The sequence below is a fragment of the Castor canadensis genome, chromosome 13 (genome assembly GCF_047511655.1).
Source record: "Castor canadensis chromosome 13, mCasCan1.hap1v2, whole genome shotgun sequence".
NCBI classification, from domain to species: domain Eukaryota; kingdom Metazoa; phylum Chordata; class Mammalia; order Rodentia; family Castoridae; genus Castor; species Castor canadensis.
In genome coordinates this window covers 66,260,072-66,272,867 of record NC_133398.1, presented here as the reverse complement: position 1 = coordinate 66,272,867, position 12,796 = coordinate 66,260,072, and the positions used below count along the sequence as shown (strand labels likewise).

Here is a 12,796-nt window from a genome sequence, read left to right as displayed (position 1 = left end):
TAGTTTTTTTTTAAGGGGGGGAGGCAGAACTAATGGGAAGTGGTAGAGAACGTAGTATGCCTGTTCAGACATTATAGTTTAATGGAAAGAAGTTTAGTTGATCCAGAATTCATTGAACATGATCCTAATTCTGTCCATGCTGCTAACAGATTGTATGGCTTTGGGCAAATTATTGGGTTTTTGTGGATCTCAGTGTTGTTGTTAAAGCTGAGATATGAAATTAGATGATCTTGGATCTGAAAATGTGGTTCAAGTGGTAGAGTACCTGCCTAACAAGTGTGAGGCCCTGAATTCAAAACCCAGTACTGTAGGGAAAAAAATGAAAGGAAATAAATTAGATGATCTTTAAAATCCCTTTTAGCGCTTAAGCGTGTATGAACTTGAGCATGGATAGTCCTCCAACTGGAGAGATTTGATTATTCAAATGAGTTTGAAAATGATTTGTATATAAAATAATGATTTTGTGGTGATTGTTCACTATACTTTGTTCCTATTATTTAAAAGTTCTTCAAGAGAGAATACCATGGGTACCACCTGAATGCATTGAAAATCCTAAAATTCTAAATTTGGCAACAGACAAATGGAGTTTTGGTACCACTTTGTGGGAAATCTGCAGCGGAGGAGATAAACCTCTGAGTGCTCTAGATTCTCAAAGAGTAAGTTAATATACACTATTAAATTAGAATTACTTTCTCTGTGATCCTTCACCTGATTTGGCATTTCATAGTCCATCTAATTTTAAAAGGGAAATTGATGCAGCATTATACAATTTATCCTCAGTATTTGCTTTTTTAATTATAGAAGCTACAGTTTTATGAAGATAGACATCAGCTTCCTGCACCAAAGTGGACAGAATTAGCAAACCTTATAAATAATTGTATGGATTATGAACCAGATTTCAGGCCTTCTTTCAGAGCCATCATACGGGATCTAAACAGTTTATTTACTCCAGGTTTGTATTGATGGAATGAGCTTACTGATCACTTTCTACCTTTATTGTGTTTAATGACCATCTTTACTAATTTTGTAATCCCTTCCAAGAAGTTCTTTGATACCTCTTAAGCCTTTTTAATTTCTTGTATTCACATGAATTCTCATGCTTTATATAGATTCTGATTTCCTTAATTAAGCACTATCTTTATTTTTTAAAATGTATTATTATTATTTTTTGAGGGACTGGAATTTGAACTCAGGATTTTGCAATTGTAAAGCAGGTGCTCTACCCCTTAGCCACACCTCCAGTCCATTTTGCTCTGGATATTTTAGAGATGGGGTCTCATGAACTATTTGCCTTGCTGGCCTTGAACTACTATCCTCCCAGTCTCAGCCTCCCAAGTAACTAAGATTACAGGTGTGAGCCTGTACTGGCACCTGGCTAGTAGTTTTATTTTTTAGGAAAGCCTTTTCCTCTTTTGATAAACTAATTTTATTTATCTGTTTATTTGTTTGAATGGGAAAAAGAACACACACAATATGTTACATGCGTATGGCATGAAAGTTTTAGACTCTAGTTTAATTTGAGTTTTCTAGTTAATGAGAAGCATGTTTATTTGGCTACAGATATTTATTTCACTACATTGACTTTTTAAATAACTCTTGGTTTTTAACTAGTTCTCATGTATTTTATAATTGATTAATTTTCTAAAGATACAGTAGATGTGTTTTTTCTCAACTTCTTTAAAATATTGAGTTAAATTTATTCATGTGTTTGTCCCATAGGTCCTTCAGTACTACTCATCATCCTCAACACAAATATCAGAACATAACCTTACTTAATTTATATGAAAATTACCTATTTGGAAAGTAATCGTTTATCCTTTGTAAAGTCTTTCTTGAAAGCCTGTCAGATTTTGGTTAATAATTAAAGGCTCCCATTAATATAATCTAAACTATTTCAGTTTACCTGTATCATTTAGTATTTCTAACTCATTCTGATTATTTTCTCAGCTTGACTATGTATCAGTGTTACCCAGAGAATGTACTGTTCAACTGAAGGTAGTGCTGGCTTTTTTCTAGATTATGAGCTACTAACAGAAAATGACATGTTACCAAACATGCGGATAGGTGCCCTAGGGTTTTCTGGTGCATTTGAAGACAGGGACCCTACACAGTTTGAAGAGAGGCACTTGAAGTTTCTACAGCAGCTTGGCAAGGTAAATTGTCATAAGTTTTTCAAATGCAATATGGTCATATGTTTTATTTAGGAACAAAAAAGGTTTTAGAGAGTTTTTGAACCACTTTACCCCAAAATTTTGAAGGACATTTGCAGAAAAAAGGCTTAATTGTTAGATGTTAGAGAAATGTTATGTTAAATAAACAACTTTCTTTACTAAAGAACATCTCAGAATCTTTAACACATAATGTTCATTGAACATCTTCAAGAGGATTATAAACTAAGCAATACTTCCCAAGTTGCTTTGACTGTGGGACTGTTGCTTGGCAGGAAGGTAGGTGGGAGTGGAGACGTTGTAGTTCATGGTAAGTGAGTCAGTGAAGTAGAGAAAGAAACAGTTAAGTGTTTCTGCTGGCCTTTTTACCTTTAGACGTCTGAGGGAAAATAATCTGCTTTCTTAAGGCCTAGGACATTGACTGAACCATGTTCACTAATAGGCTGAGGATCCATTAAAAGATCTCAGCCATGCATAACCTGTGTATTATAAGTAAGACCAAAAAAGACTCAATTCTTAGCAGATCCAACCTTAGTAATAAGTTCTCTTATTTTGCATAAGCTTTTTTATATAGGGTTCTGTACACTGTCTCATTATGAATTGAATTTTAGCATAAACACAATATGAAGGCCTCACTTAGGCCTTGAAATGAAACTCAGTGTTGCAGTTGAGCTCCATTAGAGCTAAACATTGAGGTTATTGTAAAGTATTGGCTTAGCTATATTCATACTTTGCTGCTGTTCTTGTTTTTAAAATACTCAGGAATATTTGAAGGGATACAGCAATGAGAAAAAATGTCTAGTTATTGGATATATTATCTATTATTATATAACAAATTTCCCTAAAACTTAATGACTAAAAGCGATATTATCTTCAGTTTCTGTGAGTCAGACATCTGAGAACAATTTAGCTGGGCTGTTTTGAATCAAGATCTTTCATAAGACTGTAATCAGGGGGTCAGTTAGACTTTGCAGTTTGAAGTCTTGACTCTGGAGAAGATCTGCTTACATGGGTCTCTCCAGGGCTGCCTCATAAACATGGCAGCTGAGAGCAAACACTCGAGGTGGAAGCCCTGGCTTTTTATTTTTTTTATAACTTAATCCCAAATAGTATCTCATCACTTTCTTTCATTGCTTTCTTCTTTTATCCTGATGCCCACATATGCTTAATTCTTTATATCCGTTACCTCTTCTCCTTCATTAAAACCTAGCTTAACACCCTATTATTTTCTGTCCCTTCATGGTACAGATCTGAGATTCATAGATCTGTGCATCACTGCTACCACTTTGAAATTGTCAGCATTATTCTTAGTCTTTTCTAAATAATACTGTTTTTCTCTCCTCTTTCCATCATTGGTTAACATCTTGGCCCATGGATTTCTTGAGTATTTCAGCACTCATTTTTTCTTCACCTTAACCACCTGCCATTATTTTGGGTGCCTTCCTAATGTCTTTTTAAAATTCTTTGACTTTTCTACCCCAAACCTATGTCTATATTAAATGAGTTCATGTTGAATTCTACAGTTTACTATAATAACCTTAGTTACGAAATTTCAGATCTTGAAGTCTTATTTTCTACTTACAACTTTTTGTCTTTTGACTCTTCCTAACATAGAAATCCTTCTGACGTGTTTGATACTGCTATTTTCTTTAACAATTTCTTCTTCTTAAAGCCCACTAGCTACTCCTGGATTCAGCTCTGTCCTTTCCTAGATAGGCAGATCTCCTGGGAGACTATTTAAACTTTGTTTTCTCTGGTGTCCACAATTAAATCACCGTTCTTCCCTTGATCACCTCCTTCACTTTCCCTGTTATTTCCTAGTATGAGATCACTATAATTCTGTATTTTTTTCTGCTTCTATCTCTCAAATGCTTTAAGAAAAAAATAGATATGTTTGTTATCTTTATTGCAAAGCCCATGTTTATAACACTGGCTAGGTACTTAGGACTCTTTCACTGTTCTTTTATTCCATTCCCTTCTAGTTTCAGATCATAAGTCTTTTTCTTTGCTCTCAGCATTTGCCTTTCAATTATTATTCTAAAATAAAATAGAGGCATTCCAAATTAAACATTAAGCTTGATTTTTTTGTCAATCTAACTGACAAATTATAGAAAGATTATAATGGCCAACAGAGATGTGGTAAAATAGCCACTGTTTATTAGAACAGAAATTGGTAACCTTTCCTGAGAGAGCTTCTGATGTAATAGGTATCATGGGCCTTTGAAATACCCATATCTTTTGAACAGATAATTCTTAAGAATCTTTAATAGAGATATACACAGATATTTATGAATAAGAACATCATTGTAATGACATAAATGTATTTTTAAATCTTGTTTTACTGTAAATTGTGTTTCTAAATTAAATAACTAGTGCCTGCATGTGATAGTTACAATAATTAAAAATCATTTTTGGGATTTTGATATACTGTTAAGCAGGGAGAAAGGATTTAAAACTCTTTTTTCCTAGTTCTGTTTTTTAAGATGTATTTTGGAATAATTTCTGACAACAGCAGTATGGAATAGACATTTTATTATCCTCCATTTTGAGAAAGAAAAAGCTGCTGTTCAGAGAGGGAACTAAGCTATCCAAGGTCACAAAGAAAGTAAGTAGTAGACCAAAATTCAAGCTCTGGTCTGTCTGACTCTGGAGTCCCAGATCTTATCTGCCTTGCTGTGCCCTTCCAAACTATGTAATTAGAGATTTAACTTTGAGCCTACATATGGTCTAAGTTTAAAAAATAGACTTCAAGCATATAACTGAAAATATAGTTACTTAGAGTATTATAATTCAAGAACTACATTCTTTAAGAATGCAATAATATATAAAATATGCTAATTTGATTAATAGTAAAAACCTATACTTCACGTGTTATAAATCAGCTTAACAATCTTCTATTGATAGTAAGTCTCAAAGACAGTGTGTATTTCTTTAAAGACTGATTTTTTTTTTTGGTGGTGGTGGTATTGAGATTTGTGCTCAGGGCCTTGTACTAGGCAGGCATTCTACCACTTGAGCCACTCTACCAGTCCAAGACAGATCTATTTTGGAAAATGTAGGAGAATTCCTATAGGCTAAACAGCCTTACATTTATTTGTTTGTTTGTTTTTGTAGTACTGGGGTTTGAACTCAGGGCTTTGTGTTAGGCAAGTGTTCTACCACTTGAGCCATGCTTCTAGCCCTAAAAAGTCTTTCTTAAACCTGACTTTATATTAGTTTGCTTTTGGCTATGATAACAAAATACCATAGACTTACTTGGCTTAAACAATAGTCATTTATTTCTCATGGTTTTCAAGCCTGGAAAGTCTAAGATGAGATTTCTAGCAGGATTTGGTTTCTAGGACTCTTTTCCTGGCTTGTAGATGACTGCCTTCTTGGTATATCCCGCCCACCGTGGTTGAGAAAGCTTTGGTGTTTATTCTTGTTCTTATAAGGGCACCACCATATTGCATTAGGACTCCACCCTTATGACATCATTTCACCTTTTCACCTCTTGGCAAGGCCCTATCTCCATATGAAGTCACATTGGGAATTAGGGCTTATCATAAAATTTTTAGAGGGTCATAGATATTGAGTCTGTAACAAACCCTTATTCCACTCAGATCACTGATAGTGATACCAAAAGGTATATTGTGAAGAAGGAAAGTTCTTCTTGGAAGTTAGTTGCAGAAATTTAGCATGTCCCTTGACTTATCTTAGTAAAAATTAATCATTTGTTTAAATGCCTTTTTGAAGTAGTTTATATTTCAGCCTATAATTCCTTTTGAAGAAGTTAATTTTTATAGGTTTACTCCCCAGGTATTGAGACAGTATTTCCTTTTCTTGCTGTAAAAGTTGCCTAATTAAGTTTAGAGATATTCCTACTGATTTTAGCCAGTGAGATTTCCTGTATAATTAGAATGTATTCCTAATTTATCTTGAAAACTTGAGACTTCCATCCTTAATCTAGTGTGTTGTTTAGGGTAATTTTGGGAGTGTGGAGATGTGCCGGTATGACCCTCTACAAGACAACACTGGGGAGGTGGTGGCTGTAAAAAAACTCCAGCATAGTACTGAAGAGCACCTCAGAGACTTTGAAAGGGAAATTGAAATCCTGAAATCCCTGCAGCATGACAACATTGTAAAGTACAAGGGAGTGTGCTACAGTGCTGGTATGTTGCCCATAGAAACCTATTTTAAAGTCAAGGTATGTCTTTGACGTCCTGGGTAATAGAAACATACATTATCTAAATTGCTGGACTTACCATATGCCAGTGCCCACTGGAAATGGTGTGTGATGATCATGGGCTATAACTTCAGGAGGTCCTTGGCTGGTTGATTGTTCTCTTTACCACTTCCTTCAGTTAAACAAAACAGTGTAATTTTTAATGAAAAAATTATCGTTCCTTATATTTTCTTCCAAAATATTATTTTTAAATTAGGTACTTTTTTGATATAAATGAGAACAGAAAGCTTTATTACCATCTTATTTTGGCTTTCCTAAATAATTAAAGAACACTAAAATATATTTTAAAAGCTTTTTTTTAAAACTTCTGGATTGAAAATCCTGTGTTCTTAACTACTACCTAACCTTTAATTTGTAATAAAGTTTCAATATCTTAGACCCAGATTTAATATATAAGTCATTTATACATTTTTGCTTAATATTTCATCAGTAAAATGTAGCAAAGTAAAACATTATGTTCCATTTGTATATTAAAGGCCGTCGTAATCTAAGATTAATTATGGAATATTTACCATATGGAAGTTTACGGGACTATCTTCAAAAATACAAAGAACGGATAGATCACAAAAAACTTCTGCAGTATACATCTCAGATATGCAAGGTACCTAATATCCTGGTTATTTTTTGTAAATAAAATGAGCATGTTGAAGTAATTTAGAAATCCTACAGACTTTTCCTTAGCTAATAAAAGGAATTTATAGTAAGAAGGCCATATAAATTGTGCTTGTAAAACTACCTGAAAGAAAAATGTTCTTTTTTCTATAGGGTATGGAGTATCTTGGTACAAAAAGATATATCCACAGGGATCTGGCAACAAGAAATATATTGGTAGAGAATGAGAACAGAGTTAAAATTGGAGATTTTGGATTAACCAAAGTCCTGCCACAAGACAAAGAATACTACAAAGTGAAAGAACCTGGTGAAAGTCCCATATTCTGGTGAGTACAGTATTTTTTCAGTATAATAAAATCAACTTTTAGTAGAAGGGTGAATGTATTGCAAATACTGTGTATGCATGTATGAAAATGGAAAAATGAGACCTGTTGAAACTATTCTAAAAATGTGGAGATGGAGGATAAAGGAGAAAGGTGAATTTAACTAAGATATATGTAAGCACTTTTGTAAATGTTACAGTGTAACCCCAGAACAACAATAATACGATAATTAAAATAAAATTTTGGAATACAAATGTCAAACTTTATTTTTATTATTATTGTTTAATATACACTATTTAATAAAGTTTAGTATTAATATTTTTATGACAATGGCAAGCATTTGTCATATGTTTTACACCAGGTTAAATACATTTCATGGATTATTTCATTTAATCCTTATAACAACCTTTGTAGAATATATATTATTATTATTATTATAGTTTGAGCATCCCTAATCTGAAAATCCAAAATCTAAAATGCTCTGAAATCCAAAACCTTTTTGAAGTATCAACATGACACTTAAAAAGTTTCAGTTTTTGAAATATTTTGGATTTTGGATTTTCGGAATAGGGACATTCAACTTGTAAAGTCTATGCAAATATTCCAAAACGTGAAAAGCTCTGAAATCTGAAGCACTTCTAGTCCCAACATTTTCAATAAGGGCTACTCTACCTATATCTCCATTTTAAGTATGAAGGAACCAAAGTGCAGGTAAGTTAAATAACTTGCACAAGGTCACATGATCAATTAATGGTAGATCTCGGATTCAAATACATATAGTCTGAACCCAGAGTTTACGCTTTTAAACTTTCTTAACTATAATTAATGCTAGAATGTAACATTAATTAACTACATTTATAAGTAACAGTAATTTGAAGCTATAAGTAATTTTTGACCTTTAATTAAAATCGTGAATTAATTGTGAGGAGCCTTCAGATCTCATTTTTCTTTTTTTTGTTTGTTTTAATTTTTTGGGGGGGATAGGTTCTCATTATGTAGCCTCAAATTTGCAGTCCTCCTGTCTTAGCCTCCTGTGTGCTAAGATTACAGGCGTGCACCAATACGCCTGACTATATACCTCATTTTTTTTTATGTGGTGTACATCGTTTTTCTACGTATTTTGAATCTATGCCTTGATTGATCTATGCTTTGATGCAAAGTTTTCTTTTTTATGCCTTCATTCATTTATGGTGCATTTTGTTTTCTAAGGGTGGATTTGTGAAATTATGTTTAGTTGGTTTGGGTTTGTATACATTTCCAATGAACTTTAAATTTGGTTTATTTATCTGCTGATATAATGCTATTAAACTGTGTTGTATGAGTCAGATATTAGTGTTAAAGGAGGTGGGGTTGTTTATTTTAGGTAAGTGTATTTTATGTAATTTTTGATACATGATTTGAAAATTAGAAGTACTAATTCAAAAAATATAACTGTCAATTTGTAAATACTTTCTAGGACTTATCAGAATTATGTGAAATATGTAGATCAGCTTGCTACTGCTATGTTCATGTATCATCTATATGTGCTAATTGTGCTCATTTTATTTGTATCTATATATTTTATAACTAATCCCAGCTGTTGCAAATGGTTATTCCAGACAGAAATTGTATTAAAAAGCCCAGTGATTTAGAACAATTGACTTTCCATAGAAGAGTAACTTACAATGGTTATTATGAATGTGTTTTTAAAAAGAGTTTCTATTTTCTACATAATGTGGAGATTTACTCTGAAATAATTATGGTTGAAACACAACCATGTCTGGGATTCACTTCATATCAACAGGGATAAGGAGCAGAGAGAAATATATGAAATAAGACAAGCAGTGAGTTTTGCTGAGTGACAGGTACTTGGCTGTTCATTATTCTCTAGTTTGTGTAGGTTTAAAATTTTTCATAATATTAACAATTTTAACAACATGTTCTTATGATAATCATTACCATCCCTTCTACTTAATTATTTTTAGGGTATAAGTGAAACTAGAAAATCAGACTTAGCTAAATCTGACCTCTGTTTTGATCATGTCCTCATTGATACATGAATTTTATTTTTTCCCAGAGTGAAAAATTAAAGAAATTGAATTGAATTAACTGGTAATTGATAAATATTAGTTATATGAGGATCCAGTGATTTGGCAAATTTAATGAATGTAGTTTAACAAACATTTACAGAGTAACTTCTGTTGTCCAAAGACCATACAAGGAGCTTGGGACAGGAAGATAGGATCTGAATCAGAAAAAAAGGACTGTTTCTTAGTAGGAAGGCTGAACTAAGAGGATAAATTTTGTAGAGCAGGAAAATTTAACTGACAGGTCCACTTATAGTCCCTTCCCTTTAAGTGCTTGTAATTTAGGAAATATCAAATAAGCAATGAAATCATTGCAGTACAGTGTGGAAGTGCAATAATTAAGACAATGCAAAAATATTAGCATGCAAGTAATTCTAAGGGTTTATGACAATCAGAAATGGCAACTAAGAGACAATATTTCAAATATAGTCTGTTGGTCAGTAGTTTACCAGGTATAGAAGAAACAAGAGCATTCCATGAGAAGGTTGACAAGAACAAGAGGATCAAGGACTTACCAGTGAATGGAATAATCACAGAACAAATAAAGTAATTGCAGCTGGAAAGAGATTGAGCCTTGCTATGGTTTGAATGTCTCTCTCCAAAATGCAAGTGTTGCCAGTGTGATAGTATTGGGGGAGGGGGACTGTTAAAAGATGATTAGGCCATGAGGGCTTCTTCCTTGAGAATGGGATTAAGAATCTCATAAGAAGCGCTTCACCCAGTACTAAGTGCCTCTTGTCTTTCCACCTTTCTTCATGCAAATACACAGGGCTCCTCCCCTCTGAAGGATATCAAGGTACAATGGAAGTAGAGAGCTGCCCTTATCCCATAACCAAACATTCCTGCCCTGGATCTTGGACTTCCCAATAAATTATCCAGTGTCAAGTATACTGTTACAGCAGCACAGATGGACCAAGAGAAGCCCTGAACACTATCGTGATGAGTTCAGTCCTTGTTCAGTAGGCAGTGTATATGGTGGGAAGAGGCTTTATCTAGGCTAATTGTTTGGTGAGGTTTATATTGGAGGCAGGGGCCTTTTGATATAGAAGAGCAGTTCTCAAAAAGTGGGGGTCCCTTCCATCTCCTTTTAGGGATCTGTGAGGGATCAGTAAAAAATATTTCACAGTGAAGTCAGGATGTTAATTTCCTTTTTTTGTGTGTGGCAGTACTGAGGTTTGAACTCAGGGCCTTGCAGTTCCTAGACAAGCACTCTACCAGTTGAGCCACATCTCCGGCCCTTTTTGCTTTATTTTTCAAATACAGTCTTGCATTTTTGCCTGAGGCCAGTCTTGGGCCACAATCCTCTTACCTATGCCTCCCCCATAGCTGGGATTACAGATGTCAACCACCATGCCCAATTTATTTGTTGAGATTACATCTTAAGAACTTTTTGCCTGGCTGGCCTCAAACCATAATCCTCCTGATCTCCACCTCCTGAGTAGCTGGGATTATAGATGTGGACTACTGTTCAACCTTTTCTTTCTTTCTTTTTTTTTTTTGCCATTTTCACTCTCCCGCTTTCATGGGTAGACAATAGAATTTCCCAGAGGCTGCAAAGAATGTTTTCTATTTAACCAAATGCTAAAAAGACTTGGAAAAATGTAAAAAGTGCTGTTTTCCTCTCAAAATTACTTATATTAACATGCAGTACATTATTTTTAAATGAATTAAAATGTTTATATTTCTTTGTTTCCATATCTAATTAGGCAAATATCATTAGCTATAACCCACTAAACAAAGTTTTTTGAGGACCTCAGTAATTTCTAGGAGCATATTAGGGGAGCCTGAAACCAAAAGAGGTTGTACTAAGAAACTACTGGCAGAGAGGTGGTTGAATAGGCATACTTTGCAGGAATCTGGGTCATTGGCTTTGAAACCTTTTGTATGTATATAGCCATGAAAAGAATTTTGATAAACAATGTGTTCTCTAGGATATTTTTAAATTGAGAACTCAATTTTTCTTTGTTAAGCTTAAATAATTATAAATGCTGTATTTTCTACAGTATTGTAAATATTGACATTTAAGTAACAACTTTATCAATTTCTTAACTGTATCAGAATTTAATACCCACTATCAAAAGGTACAAAAACAGACTTTGGGGGTGGGGCAGTACTGAGATTTGAACTAGGGCCTTGCACTTGCACCCCTCAAACTCAATGCTACCAACCCTTTCTGTTTGCTTAGTTTTGAAATAGGGTCTCGCTTTATGGCTGGACTGGCCTAGACTGCAATCCTGTTTATGCTTCCCGTGCAACTGGGTGGCAGGTGCATGCCACCATGCCCAACTTTTGTTGGTTGAGATGGACTCTTGCAAACATTTTTGCCCAGGGTTGACCACAAAACGGAGATTCTTCTGATCTCTGCCTCCTGAGTAGCTAGGATGACAGGCATGAGCCACCACACCATCCAGACTTCATTTTAGTTACAAATTTTATATACCTTTTTCTCCTTAAACTTCTACTTCCCTTGTTACCCCAAATTTGCATGTAGTATTATATTTTATACTTGGAAAATTTTTGATCACTTATATTTGTTAACTAACATAGTTATGAACATTGAAATTAATTAAAAATTTTCTTGTGGCCACAAAACTCTTAACTATGTGCAGTTTTCTTCTGTATTGAGTTTTTGTTAAAGTTATTATCCAGATAAAATTTTCCAAACCAATGTAAATAAGTTACAAATCTAGATAATTGATTTTTATTATGAACATTACTTAATGTGATGATCAATTGAACATTATTTTTGTAATGGGACAGAATTCAACTTGAATTCTGTGTTTATTTTGCATTTTTACTGATTCAAACACTGAGAAAACTTGTTTGTGTAAATGAGTATACTAGAAATGGAAGGAGTTTGGCTATAACTATTCATTTATGTGACTCCTGATATATATATATGTAAAAAGAGGAGTGTTCTACCATTAAAATTATGTTACCTGGCAGTTTTATTAGATCCATTCTTTTTCAATTTTATTGAAAATCAAAGAATAAAACTCACTTGACTTTTAAAAATGGGATTACTAACAAATGATTAGTGTCATTCATTTTCTCAGTTTCTGGGAGAAAAATCAAAGTTTTAAAGTTAACTGAAATTTTGCTATTGTACTTCCACTGAGGCACATTATTTGATTTGATATATACTCAGAAGTTTGGAAAAACAGTGTTTTAAGTTTCAATGCAGTATTTTAATAACATCTTTTATTAGATAAACAATTTAAATATGTCAATCCTTTGAGCAGCTTCAAAGATTGACTTAATTTTCTGAAGAATAACCTTACAACCTAATCAGTAATGCCAGGCCTCATAAACAAATAAACTTAATTTCTGGCAGGAAAAATCTAACTTCATTTTTTTCAATTCAAGTAAGTATCTTAATGCTATAAAATACAATTTTAAAAG

General features: G+C 33.5%; 1 protein-coding gene across 2 annotated transcripts in view; it reads left to right on the top strand.

Moving 5' to 3' along the window:
- Window positions 1-12,796, top strand: part of Jak2 (Janus kinase 2) — a 95,371-nt gene that overhangs the window by 75,192 nt on the left and 7,383 nt on the right. For both annotated transcript variants that reach the window (XM_020173383.2, XM_074051935.1), the window contains 6 exons: window positions 505-656; window positions 802-952; window positions 2,017-2,153; window positions 6,130-6,319; window positions 6,870-6,994; window positions 7,159-7,331. In XM_020173383.2, coding sequence (XP_020028972.1) covers window positions 505-656; window positions 802-952; window positions 2,017-2,153; window positions 6,130-6,319; window positions 6,870-6,994; window positions 7,159-7,331 — 928 coding nt within the window. The remainder of the gene's footprint in view (window positions 1-504; window positions 657-801; window positions 953-2,016; window positions 2,154-6,129; window positions 6,320-6,869; window positions 6,995-7,158; window positions 7,332-12,796) is intronic.